The 13085-nt window shown below is 43.9% G+C and overlaps 1 protein-coding gene across 1 annotated transcript; it reads right to left on the bottom strand.

Annotated features, from left to right (window-relative positions):
• Positions 1-866: 866 nt before the first annotated feature.
• LOC118367117 (ATP-dependent RNA helicase DHX8) lies at positions 867-10742 on the bottom strand. Its single transcript, XM_035750183.2, has 22 exons — positions 10520-10742; positions 10064-10149; positions 8598-8670; positions 7836-7927; positions 7608-7711; positions 7140-7502; positions 6865-7009; positions 6463-6666; positions 6279-6366; positions 6082-6179; positions 5820-5967; positions 4790-4971; positions 4479-4673; positions 4172-4357; positions 3866-4076; positions 3375-3697; positions 3080-3235; positions 2830-2967; positions 2597-2725; positions 2192-2388; positions 1906-2085; positions 867-1789 (listed from the first exon to the last, which is right to left on the bottom strand). The coding sequence occupies exons 1-22, from the start codon at positions 10668-10670 to the stop codon at positions 1570-1572; spliced, it is 3669 nt and encodes a 1222-aa protein (XP_035606076.1). The 5' UTR covers positions 10671-10742; the 3' UTR covers positions 867-1569.
• Positions 10743-13085: the final 2343 nt, after the last annotated feature.

Genomic DNA, 13085 nt, shown 5'->3' with positions numbered 1-13085 from the left:
AGCTGTTAATGGCAGAGAAGTTCAGAAGTATCTTTCTTATTGGTCTATTAACAAATGTACCACCTGGTGCTGGCACCAGGGATACCAAAAGTCCCATCTCATCAAAACAGGATGACATTTCTGGTAGGCGTTTCAAACAGATCTTACACTATAAAAGGACATTATCACTTTCACAGTATTATCCCAACCTCATAGTGTGGAAATATAAAACACAGAAAAATTATATTTTTGACTGCACTGGGCCTTTAGGTTATTCAACTCTGAAGTCTGCCATTCACTACAGCACAGGTGTCAAACTCATTCTACAGGAGGGCAGAGTATCTGCGGGTTTTCGCTCCTCCCTTGTACTTGATTGATCAATTAAGGTCACTAATTAGTAAGGAACTTCCCACACCTGGTTATCTAAGGCTTAATTGAAAGGAGAAATCTAAAACCTGAAGAAACTAGGCTCTCCATGGAATGAGTTTGACACCACTGCTCAACAGCATTAGTTGTTTTCAGAAAAAAAACAGTTTTTGGTCAAGGTCCCCTTCTCTGATTTTACATGCATCAACTAATGGTCCAGTGCCACATTGACTATGCCGGCAGGCACCAGATTGCAATGAAACATGTCAGCTAATATGTAAAATACCTATCCAGGCGTTCTAAGATCAGGCATGTGTCAGCAACACCTGGGCAGAGGAACACTCCCATTGACAACAAGCACATTACATCATAAACTTTGAACTTCGATCACACTTCTGGGTTCTGTGTGTAATACTTCAATTGTGTCACCGGGTGGGGCTAAAATCATTGTCAATATGACCATTTTAACCTACACCAGTGTGGCTGCCAATTACATTTTCTAAATGAAACATTGACAACAATGAGAGCAATACAATATTTAATGAGGGCAGAACGTGTAAGGAGTACATTAGCACAGTGAAACAATCACTCAAAGCTAAATAAAGACAATATCCGAGTACATAGTTCCATCCATTTCCCTTCGTTTTATAAAAGATAGCCTACTATAAAAGATAAATTCTGTTTTAGGAGAACAGTGCTCTGAGACAAAGACATTCACCAACTTTTCAAATTACTACCCAGTCACCTTCCTACTCAAATTTGTCATTTTCTGAAGTTTCACCACAGGTCAGATGTGAAATTCAAGTAAAACGAACAAATAAAAACAGCTTTGTTGTCCTTGATGCTCAGATAGAAGATTGATTCTCCACATGGGGATGAGACATTGACTCATATTACCCAAATAAGCCTGTAAGGACAGGGGAGGCAATGACTTGGCCCCTTAACCGTCTCGCTTTGCTAGTCGTCTTCTATACAGATCAAGAGAGAATTAGGCCGACCAATACCTCAGATCAAAATGAGTGGTTGAATAAAATCAGCTGAGCCTGACACAAAACACATCATTTACACGTCTAAAACAAGTAGACAATGCCCCAGCTTGACCAATAAGTAAGAGTTAGTGAGGCCTGTTGGCACAGGCACAATGTCTCTCCACAGTATTTCTCTACTAACTGATACAGGACTGTGTCCATCTCTTCCTTTGTGTGGAGATACAGAATAGACATTCTAGCGCCGACGGAAGGCGCGGGAGATTCTCCAAGCGTTGGGCTCTTCGTAGCGGTTGTAGAGGGGCTCGAGGCGCTGCTGCTTCTTCTGTTTGCTGAGGCGTGTGGGGTCGGACACTTTGAAGAAGGCCGGTGAGAACTCTACCAGCCAGCGTGGGTCAATGGTGGTCACTTCCCTCATGTACTCTTTCGTGGTCAGCACCAGCTCGTGGTACACCACCCTATGGGGCAAGAGGATAAGGATGTCCAAGATGTCTCAGTAACAGTTGACATTCAATGGAAAACTAGTGACTAATCCTTTAGTCCCCATGGTTATCAGAAAAGAGTGTTGACTCACCACTCAGGCTGGCGGTTGAACAGGGCACTGGAGGGGTGGATGTACACCACCTGCTGGTCAATGAGGGTACGGTAGCCTTCCTGGGGATCCTTTTTGGCTGCGTTCCGGAAGAAACCACTGCAGATGGCCTTCTGTACACGCACTGTGGCCTTTCCACAAGTCACCACGTCCAGTTTATGTCTGAAAACAGGTCAAAAAGTGTTTTGGGTTTGTGTGAGAAGATGTCCTGTGAGGTGTCTGTCAGACGTACAATTAACTCCATTGTCGAATGGATAGCGGGTACTACCTGTCCATGATGCCCAACATCTGTTTGCGGATGTCCTGGGCTCTGCGCAAGGAGCGGGCCTGGATGAAATTCTCGTAGCACCAAGGGTTGGAGAACTTGTTGTTCTTCCAGGAGTTATACACAGCCAGCAGGGTAAGGTGGTCTCCTTCGGCCTGGTGGAACTTGGCCTTCTTCTGGTCAGCCAGGGCCTGCTTGTCCTGAGACACAGAGAATAAAAAGGACTGTTAGTCACCAAAAGGTAAACAACGGCACACAGTAGAACTGCCTCAGTGAGTTCTCCACCCATAACGGTAAACCTCAACACAACAGTAACCTGTGCTGCAAAGAAAACAACATCTAATCAGGATTCCCAGAGGAGCGATAGAACCCTATTTCAGTGTTTATGAGTCCAGTGATTTGCTGTACCTTGGGCCTGTAGAAGACGTTCTGCACAGACAGCATGGAGACGATGGTGAGCATCTCCTCACTGCAGCCCAGGTGGACGGACATGATCAGCATCTTACACAGCATGGGCTCCAGAGGGAACTCTGCCATCTGACAGAGCGAGATGGGAAGGATTCATTAGTTGGTCGTGATTCCTCACTGTCACGTTTCTTAACAATCGTCTCCTTTTTTTGGGGCTCTAAACTCCATCTTACCCTGCGTCCAAGGCGAGTGAGCAACCCTTCGTCGTCCAGAGACCCCAGAGTGTAGAGCTGCTCCATGGCCGTGATCAGCGTCTCCATGGGTGGCGCGTCCATGAAGTCAAACGACAGCAGGTCATTGATGCCCATAGCCTGAAGAAAGTAAGGAGAGAAGGAGGTGAAAGGGTGACACCGGATGAGTAGGTCTGCGCAGACAAGTATATATAATCAGTGAAGATTGCCACTTTTGTTACTGTGTGCATACCTTGAGAGACAGCACCGTGCTGGCCAAGTTAGTTCTCTGGATCTCAGGCACGTTGGTGGTGAGCATCTCGTCTCTGTAGGCTCTCTCTGTGTACAGCCTGTAGGTCTTCCCTGGACCAGTTCTTCCAGCTCTTCCAGCCCGCTGCTTGGCTTGGGCCTAACAGAGAAGATACATTGAACAGAGAGGTTACATTGAAGCCCTTAGTATACTAAATCCTAATTGCAAGGTACGCAAAGGGATTTAGACAGGCCGAGGGGTTACAACGTGGGAAACATTTTGAATATAACCAGCCTACCTGTGAAATGGGGGTCACCACCAGCTGGTCAATACCAGTCTTGGAGTTGTACACCTTTTGCTTCACAAAGCCTGGGTCCACCACATAGTAGATACCGTCGATGGTCAGAGACGTCTCAGCAATGTTAGTGGCAATGACGACCTTTCTGCTGCCGGGGGGAGCAGGGTCAAAGATACGGGTCTGCATCTCGCTGGGCAGGGCGGAGTAGACCGGTAGGATGATGAGTTCAGGCACTTCAGGTCCCAGTGACTTCATCCGTTCATACAAGATCTCACAAGCGGTGTCAATCTCCTCCTGGCCCGTCAGAAACACCAGGACATCACCTGCAAAGAAGAAGTGACAGAGGACAAAGTGAAGGTTGACATCTGTTGACAATCAAGGTTGAATCTCAACCTGACATTTTAGAGCAATGGATTTTCATTTAGGTCAACGACTTTGAATTACAGTTTGACTATAGACTAGATATAAAAAAAACAACGTTAAAACCATACCTGGGGGCTCAGTCAGGTGGATCTGCATGACAGTGATGAGACTGGCATCCAGGTAGTCTGTCTCCGGCTCTTTGGTGTAGAGCACCTCCACTGGGTAGGTACGCCCTGGGATGGTGAAGATGGGCGCTTCGTAGAAGTACTGAGAGAACTTGACGGCATCAAGTGTGGCCGAAGTCACAATGAGTTTCATGTCCGTGCGTTTCTGCACCGTCTGAAAGAGAGAGAGGAGAAGGGTGTTTGTGTCTCCTTGACATTGTAGAGATGTTTAGAGCCTCAAGTCAAGGTGAAAACGAGGCCCTGGTATACCTTCTTGAGCAGACCAAAGAGTACGTCGGTATGGATGGTCCTCTCGTGGGCCTCATCCAACATGATAATGGCGTACTGGCCAAGGTCCGGATCTATCAGACACTCTCTCAGCAACATACCATCCGTCATGTACTTAATCACTGTCTCAGGGCTGGTGCAGTCCTCAAAACGAATGGTGTATCCAACCTGGAGTGGATGAACGAAGATAGAAATCACTAAAATCAGCATTGTTCTGCAATCAGATGTGTTAGACATCGCCTCATGGTCACGTGTGTTAAGATATATGCAGTGTGGAGCGATCACTCACCTCCTGGCCCAGACAGCAACCGTACTCTTCAGAGACTCTCTTGGCCACAGACATGGCTGCCACACGACGGGGCTGAGTGCAGCCGATCTTCCCCCGAGTGGTGTAGCCTGCCTCGGCCAGGTACTGGGTGATCTGGGTGGTTTTCCCAGAGCCAGTCTCTCCAATAACAATCAGGATCTGGTTATCGTGGACAGCCTGTAATAGTAGAGTACAGCTGTGAGCAAAATCAGATGGCAGGAAATGATTAAAAAACGGTTGATGTTGACGTAAAAATAACCAGCAAGGTAACAGATGCTAACGGTTGCACAAACCTGTATGAGCTGCTCTTTCAGCTTGTAGATGGGCAGGCTCTCTCTCTGCTCCAGGATGGACATCGCTGTCTTTTTGCCATAAGAGGCCTTGTTGCCCCCAAAGGCATGTTTCTTCCACTCCGGGATGTCAGTTGGCATCATGCCGATGCCTCTCATGTTGGCTGCAATCTGTCTCCCATCAACTGTGTAAGAGGTTGTGTGTTTAATATATATATATACACATTTTTTTTTACCTTTATTTAACTAGGCAAGTCAGTTAAGAACAAATTCTTATTTTCAATGATGGCCTAGTGGGCTAACTGCCTGTTCAAGTGCAGAACGACAGATTTGTACCTTCCGGTTACTAGTCCAATGCTCTAACCACTAGGCTAGGCTACCCACTAGGCTACCCACTCTAACCACTAGGCTACCTGCCGTCGCAGATGAATTGGAACGATATTTAAAGTAACTGTGCAGTGAAAATTGTACTTTTAAAAGTTAATATTCTGTTAACTCATACCCACATAAATGTTGTTAACTCCTCCTAAACAAAACTCCCACATCCAACAGACCGCTTCAAAATTGCTTGCCATTTCCTTATAGAGTATATCATGCTCCTTAGGAGGATGAGCTGGCCAATCAGTGGTCTAGAGGAGGATGAGCTAGCCAATCAGCGGTCTACTCGATTGAATATTTCTAATGACCAGTATACACCCACACCATTCCAACACAGGAAAGCTGCTTTTTAACATACGTAATAAAAACTGGGAAGGAAAACTATTTCACTCATATTGTAAGTAATTCCAGGTCATATTTCATTCACTTTAACATCCATCCCTGGCAGGTACCACCCTGGGTCATTTAGGACACAGCACACTACAACAGGCCACTCTATCCGGCCTGTTAGGATGCTAAAGGAAAGCAGATAACCATCTCCAGCCCTGCTAACCCTGAGGGCTACTGCTGCTACACTGGAGGAAGCCTGGCGTAGGCGGTCGTGGCTCAGACTGGGCTGGGTTTTGGATTACTGTATGCTTCCACACTGACTTACCGTCAGGCAGGGGGTCTACCCAGTGTTTGTTCAGGCCCATGGGGATGGAGTCCATCTCGGCCTCTCGCTGACACTGCTTCACTTCCCTCCTCTCCTTAGCCAAAGCACTCTGCATCATGGCTGCCTGGGACAGCGAGCCGTCTGGATTCTGACAAAGGGAAACAGAGAGGGCTGCATTGGTTCACACTACTAAAAAAAGGATGAAAACAGTCAAACAAAATTGCGATGAAAGTAGGATGGTCAAGGCCACACGGGAACATACCTTGACAATCTTGACAGGGCTCATGTCCATACTCTGTTTAGTGTGTCCTCTCAGGAACGGAGGCTCCTCCTCCACCAGCTCAATCTCCAGGTCCTCGTCTGAAAGAAAGACACAAAGCTATTCAGAACCCAACCCACTGATGTGAATCTCAGCCGACACCGGTTTTCTATACACAATAACAAAAGACATGTTTTTACCTTCTTCGTCATCTACTTTGGGGAGGATACCGGTCTCCTCATCAAAGTCAGGGAACTCCTCTTTAGAAAGAACATTGGCAGCAATCATCTGAGGGCAAATCATTTTAAAAAAGAGCATGATTAGATCAAAATGACATTAAAACAACAGCCACGATGTCTTGATAAGCTACGCGTGTACACATACCTGTTTGATCTCCCACTTCTCGGGGTCAGATATCTTGGTCAGCCTCTTGCGCTCCAGTGTGTCGTCCTCCAACTCTGGGGCGTGGCCCAAGTTGAGGTTGGTTGGGCGGTCGGGGTTCCTCATGATTTTCTCCTCCTCACCATCAGGGCCCTGGTTCCTCCTCCGGTTGGGGTTCAGGTCCTCCCCTGTTTCCTGGTCTACATCCTGGAAACCAAGAGGGGAACAAGTGTTTCAATAATTCAGAAAGGTATTTCATAGTCCTTTCCAAAAGTTTCAAAATCCTTTTTTTTTTTGGCCAACATGATTATCAGAGCTTGTTGAGAGATGAGATGAAACCACATTTGCTCCATTTCGTATAACACACCCAAAGGACCGTAGGCTTTGACTTCATTCCCGCCTCACCTTCATACTGAGACTGGTCTTGGAGCCAGTGAAGGACAGCACCTTGATCTTGACCCTTTGACCTTTCTGGACCACATCAGCCACATTGGCAACGCGTCCCTCTCTGCGCAGCTCGGAGATGTGGACTAAGCCCTCCCAGCGTTTCCTACAATGCGAAACAAATAAGGCTTTCAACACTGGCCACTCAAAAGCAAACCAAGTTCAAACACAAACTAGATCCATTACTATTGAACTAATGACCTTCGACATAGCATTAACCCAACTGATTTACTGACCTCAGCCCTTCCAGTTGCACGAAGCAGCCAAACTGCATGATGCTGGTGATTTTGCCATTGAAGATGTCCCCTACAGTAGGCTCCTCTGGTGGTGGACGGTCCACGTGTTTGTCCTTCCACCGGTCAGAGCCGTCCTTTGTGTCCCTCTCTCGGTCTCTGTGGGGGCTGGGGGTACGACTGCGCTCACTCCAGCGAGACGCACGTTTCTTACCACGGTCGCGGTCCCGCTCACGGTCTCTCTCTCTCTGGCGGTCCCGGTCCCTAGAGCGAGACCTAGAGCGTGAGCGGGAACGAGAACGGTGACGCCGCCTCCTGTCCCGGTCTCGGCTCCGACTTCTGCTGTGCCTCCTCTTTTTGTCCGACCTGAGAAACACAAAACAGGTCACATAAGAGCTGCAACCTATGTAACAACTGAGAAAAACGTTGCACTTGAAACCAATAAGAATTTTACTGGTGGAAGCCCGTTACCTGCTCTTGCTCTTTGAGTCTGATCTGCTCACACTGGGCATGAACATCTCCAACTCCTTCATGGCAGCGTCGGCGATCTTCACATCGTCTTCATCCAATATGGCCTTGGGGGGAGGGGGTCCGAAACGGTAGGCCAAACGTCAGCAGGTCAAAGTCAACCACAAAGTATAGCCTATAATATACATTTCACCTGCGAATTAACCAGGTTATAACAACAACAAAACGTACCTTGGGAACAGGATCGTCTGGCCTGCATAATGCAGGAAACAATTCCTTCAGTTTGTCCTTGTCACTCTTCTGCTTGACCACAGGTTCAAAGGCTAAAATCACAGAGTAAAGGGTCAGCAACTCAGCATATCAAGCCCACAACATTGTAACAATAGCACATGCACTGAGTGTACAACACATCAAGGACACCTGCCCTTTCCATGACAGACTGATCAGGTGAAAGCTATGATCCCTTTTTGACGTCACTTGTTAAATCCACTTCAGTCAGTGTAGATGATGTAGATGAAGAGGAGGAGACGGGTTAAAGAAGGATTTTTAAGTCATGAGACAATTGAGACATGGATTGTGTATGTGTGCCATTCAGAGGGTGAATGGGCAAGACAAAATATTCAAGTGTATTTGAACAGGGTATGGTAGTAGGTGTGAGATGTACCGGTGTGTGTCAACTGCAACGCTGCTGGGTTTTTCACGAACAACAGTTTCCCGTGTGTATTAAGAATGGTCCATCACCCAAAGGTCATCCAGCCACCTTGACAACTCTGGGAAGAATTGGGCCAGCATCCCTGTGGAATGCTTGACACCTTGAAGACTCCACGCCCTGACTAATTGAGGCTGTTCTGAGGGTGAGGTGTAACTCAATATTAGGAAGGTGCTCTTAATGTTTTGGACACAGAGTGCACATAGCCCATACCTTCAAAAATGTGCGCTAAGTGAAAAGCACACATCACATCAGAGGATACAGGTGGAATACAGCTCACATACCTTTGCTTGAAGATGCCTTTGGTGGAGGCCGCATCGTTTGAATAAGTCTGAGCAAATTGCCGACGAGTGAATCCTGAAAGATGGAAAATAAATGTTACGCCTACATATCAGTTCCATAAACATCCATCTAGATCAGGGGTCTCCAACAGGTCAATCGCGCGCTACCAGTAGCCCACAGCCAAACTATGAGTAGCTTGCCAAACAATTCTGAAAGTAGAAGCAATTTTCACGTGTTCCACCGCACAACTGTCATAAACAAATCTCACAAATATCAGACCCCGTAAGCTCCCAGCTACTATCTAATCAACACAACGTTGACATTATCCCAACCCTGGTTAGCCACTACTGGCTTAAAAAGCCAAATCTAACACAATATCTACCAATTAATATCCAGCAATATTGCCAGCGTCTGTCTGTGTGGTGCATGTGTTTGTCTATCACTCTGTGTGTAGCCAGTTGATGTGGGTTGACAGAAATACTTTCCCCAAAGTCTTGTCAATTAACTGTTAACTGCAAAGTCGGCTTACCTGGCAGATGTACACTACAGTTCAAAAGTTTTCGGGTCACTTAGAAATGTCCTTGTTTTTGAAAGAAAAGCACATTTTCTGTCCATTAAAATAACATCAAATTGTTCAGAAATACAGTGTAGACATTGTTAAAGTTGTAAATGACCATTGTAGCTGGATATTTTTTTAATGGAATATCTAAATAGGCCCATTATCGCAACCATCACCCCTGTGTTCGAATGGCAAAATGGTTTTCTAATGATCAATTAGCCTAACAAAGTGCCATTGGAACACAGGAGTGATGTTTGCTGATAATGGGCCGCTGTACGCCTATTTAGATATTCCATTAAAAATCACCTGTTTCCAGCTACAATAGTCATGTATAACATTAACAATGTCTACACTGAATTTCTGATCAATTTGATGTTATTTCAAATAGACACCATTTTTTTTTTGCTTTTCTTTCAAAAACAAGGGCATTTCTAAGGGATCCCAAACTTTTGAAAGGTAGTGTATATAATTTGTATGGCAGAAGTATATCATGAGTAAGCATATTGTTTTATATATATTTCTTGTTATTTGCTAACTTTGCCATGAAATGAGCAGCAGCTGTACAGAACCATCACTAAACCGGCACAGATGGCACATTCCTTACTTGCTAGATGCGCAATTAAAGGGCCAGATGCCCAATTAAAGTGGAATTACACACAATAATCAGACCTAAAACAATATTTAAGCATTGACATGGACTCAGAACTTAACATTTTCTTGACTCTCTATTGTACTTTTCAGATTTTAAAAAATAAATCACAGATTTTATAGACCCCCCCCCCCCTCAGAGTTGTTTATTAACCATTCATTTACCAGGTATATTGACAGACAACAGTGCACTACTTTCTCTTTTACACTAAGGATCAGGGGAGAGAAGAATGTGTCGATTTGAAAACTGGAGAAACTTACTGTGAATTCTGCTCCATTTTTCAGCAGAAGTGATTTGAAGCCATCAAATGTTGGTTGCTTTTCAGCAAGGCTGATGACAAACTCAGCTGTAAAACAGCAAAGAAAATAACTACATTAGCCAAGTAACGTTAACTAGTCCTAAACATTTCGAGTGTAGCTTTGATTTGCTCGCTAAGATGGCTACAATTAGCATGTCAGCTAGGGGCAGCGAGAAAGTTCGCATCGTTGTTAGTAACATTATTAGCTGACTAAACTCAACTCCACGGTTTACTAGTTAGTTACCTAACTTAGCTACGCTGGTGAGAATCATTAGCTAGTTTAATAGCTAGCTTGTTTACCCGGGAAGATAACAACTGGACAGATGATATCGAGTTGCTGCTAGCTAACACGTCGCTAGCTGTTAGCCATTGTATTGCCAACTAACAAATATTATATTGAAAGTTCAGTTTTACATACCTAGATCTTTATCACTTATCCCCAAATGGTTGTCGAGTTCTGTGCACACTTTGGATACCAACGAGAGGTATTCCAGTTGTTCTAGCTCGTTATCGCCGATGTGTGACATTATCCAAGAGACTGTTTTGTATTCAGAAGAAAAAAGCAGCATTCATTTTTTTTGGTAGGTGTCTCGTCAGCAACACTAAAAAAGTACATCCGGGTCACGGAAGTTTGCGAATGTGTCAAATAAGAGTCCCCACGTAATAGTATAGCAGTGTCAATAACCTGTATTTATTCATGAAATATGAAAAATACTTCTCTGAACATTAACAATTATTCAGATTTGCTCATTTTTAAGTGACATTTGATTTAATGTGTTTTAAAACATGTCCCAGGGTCAAATAAATGCCTCCAATGCAAATAACTGTGCATGAAATATAAAAATATATTATATTCCCAACAAAACTTTTACATAGCCACCTAGAATATTTTTTGCTCTATTAGGCTAAATGTATTCCATGATTTTGTGGAGTAAAAAGCCAGCAAAACTCAATTCAGTGCCCCATGAAATGAAACCATATATGGATTCTACTGACCCTACTGAGTATTCTACAATACTTTTACTGCGGGCACCTATAATCGTTTTTAAAAATTATTATAAGCCCATGTGTAATGCATATACAATGATTTGCATTGTACCACATTGTCCAGGCACCCCACTGTAAGCTGTTATACCACAGTAAAAGTCCTGCAACACATCCTATGACATAACTTTTTGTTCAAACTCTTGTATTCTAGGGACTTTAAAGAGCAGACTGGACCCTGGTTTCATGGACAAAAAAAATATATTGTTTTTCCTGTACAGTGCAAGTTGTTTGTGCAATACAACCAAAATACATTTCTCTTTAGTTTACATTTTCCCCCCATGTAGTTATAATTTCTTTAACATAATTTTAACATTATGCTCTGCAAAGCTGCAACAAAAATATTGATATTGTATCACATGCATAGCGTTTTACCGTGGACTTTTATTTTGAAGGCAAAATCCGATCACCAGTCTTAGTGTGGATAGCTGGTGCTGCTGCCATGCCGCTATTACTTTTTTTGATGAAGGAGTATGACACCGTTTCCGATTCTGCCGGAAATTACTATGTGTGGTGTAGTTCTTCAATTTTGTCGCCTGGTGGTGCTAAAACCATTCCCGAGCTGGACGCTCGTGGAGCATTTAAGCCCTGAACAGCGCCTGACAGGTGACAATGTTTCCAAGGCTGCGTGCCGCCCTCAAGACCAGAACCAATCGAATGAAGGAACGACGAGCCATCGAGCCACGTTCAAACATATCCAGAAAGCTGAAGCATAGAGTAAAACATGTAATATCGCTAGCATCTTTCAAAATTAAGTCAACTTTATACTGATATTACACGGACTGTTTGTTAGCTAGAAGCTCACTTGGCTAGCTAGTCTTGTGAGCTAGCAGTTAGCTAGGTAGTCGTGTTAGTTAGCTACTGTAGCTAGCTAGTTATGTTTTGCTGGTTGTGAGCTTGCATAACTGATATGTGCATAATTATAATGGGCACTTCCTGTTTTATGGGTAATATTTACATGTACAGAACTCCATTCCTGGCAGGCTGATTAGATTAGCTTTCAGCCTCAGAGTTTGAGCATGCTCAATAGCAGTTTTAGAGGCTGATAAGTCACAATGCTGCCTTGTAGGCTGTTTCATGGGAAAAGCTCCTTGCAGGCATATTAGCCGTTAAAAGTGCCTTATAGGCTGATGCCTATGATCCAGTGGGTAAGCTCTATTCCTGCCAGGCTGATCAGATGCAATAGCAGCCTCAGTGACTTATACATTAGGATGCTGCCTTGTTGGCTGTTCCATGAGCACATTTTTTTCTATCATTCTGAATGGGGTCAACACTGCTACCTGACCTTAATTGTAGTCATTCTTCAAATCGGTGATTGGATGTACTACTTCAAATCAAATTTAATTTGTCACATACACACATGGTTAGCAGATGTTATTGCGAGTGTAACGAAATGCATGTGCTTCTAGTTCCAACAGTGCAGCAACATCAACAAGTAATTCCACAACAACTACCTAATACACACAAATCTAAGTAAAGGGATGGAATAAGATCTGCGCTAAACAAAGAATCAAGATGTTTATCTGTCTCTGTGACCGCCAATAACATCACAACGAAGTTGACTACCAAATACAAAGTTGCCAATGTCTTTTCAATTGCTAAGCAAGCGAAGGACAAATTAAATGTTAAATTAATGCTTAAAATGGAATCAGAGATAACTGCATTAAAATATAAATAAATAGCCACACATACAGTTGGCCTATATAATTAAACATTATTGAACTCAATTTCATGTTCATTCAATTGAGTTATATTTTGATAATTGTAGGCTACTGTCTGTTGTTTTTTTTTGTTTTACCTTAATACATTTCATGATGTGTAACAAGTGTACAATGACGTGCCAAATCTTGATTTAGTGCATTGTTATAGGGTAAGCATTAGAATTAGCCGCCTCAGTTGAGCTGATCTGTCATCAGTATTGTGGAATAATTCTAATGTTA

This window comes from Oncorhynchus keta, chromosome 3, assembly GCF_023373465.1.
Source record: "Oncorhynchus keta strain PuntledgeMale-10-30-2019 chromosome 3, Oket_V2, whole genome shotgun sequence".
Lineage (NCBI taxonomy): Eukaryota > Metazoa > Chordata > Actinopteri > Salmoniformes > Salmonidae > Oncorhynchus > Oncorhynchus keta.
Note: the sequence above shows the minus strand (reverse complement) of the source record. Positions and strands in the feature narration are given on the sequence as shown.

Coding starts and splice junctions, on each gene's coding strand:
- LOC118367117 (XM_035750183.2), bottom strand. CDS start 10,670: ATGCTGCTTTTTTCTTCTGAATACAAAACAGTCTCTTGGATAATGTCA. Junction 6,180..6,278: donor CAAAGTAGATGACGAAGAAG/GTAAAAACATGT, acceptor TCTTTCTTTCAG/ACGAGGACCTGGAGATTGAG. Junction 3,698..3,865: donor CCACCTGACTGAGCCCCCAG/GTATGGTTTTAA, acceptor TCTTCTTTGCAG/GTGATGTCCTGGTGTTTCTG.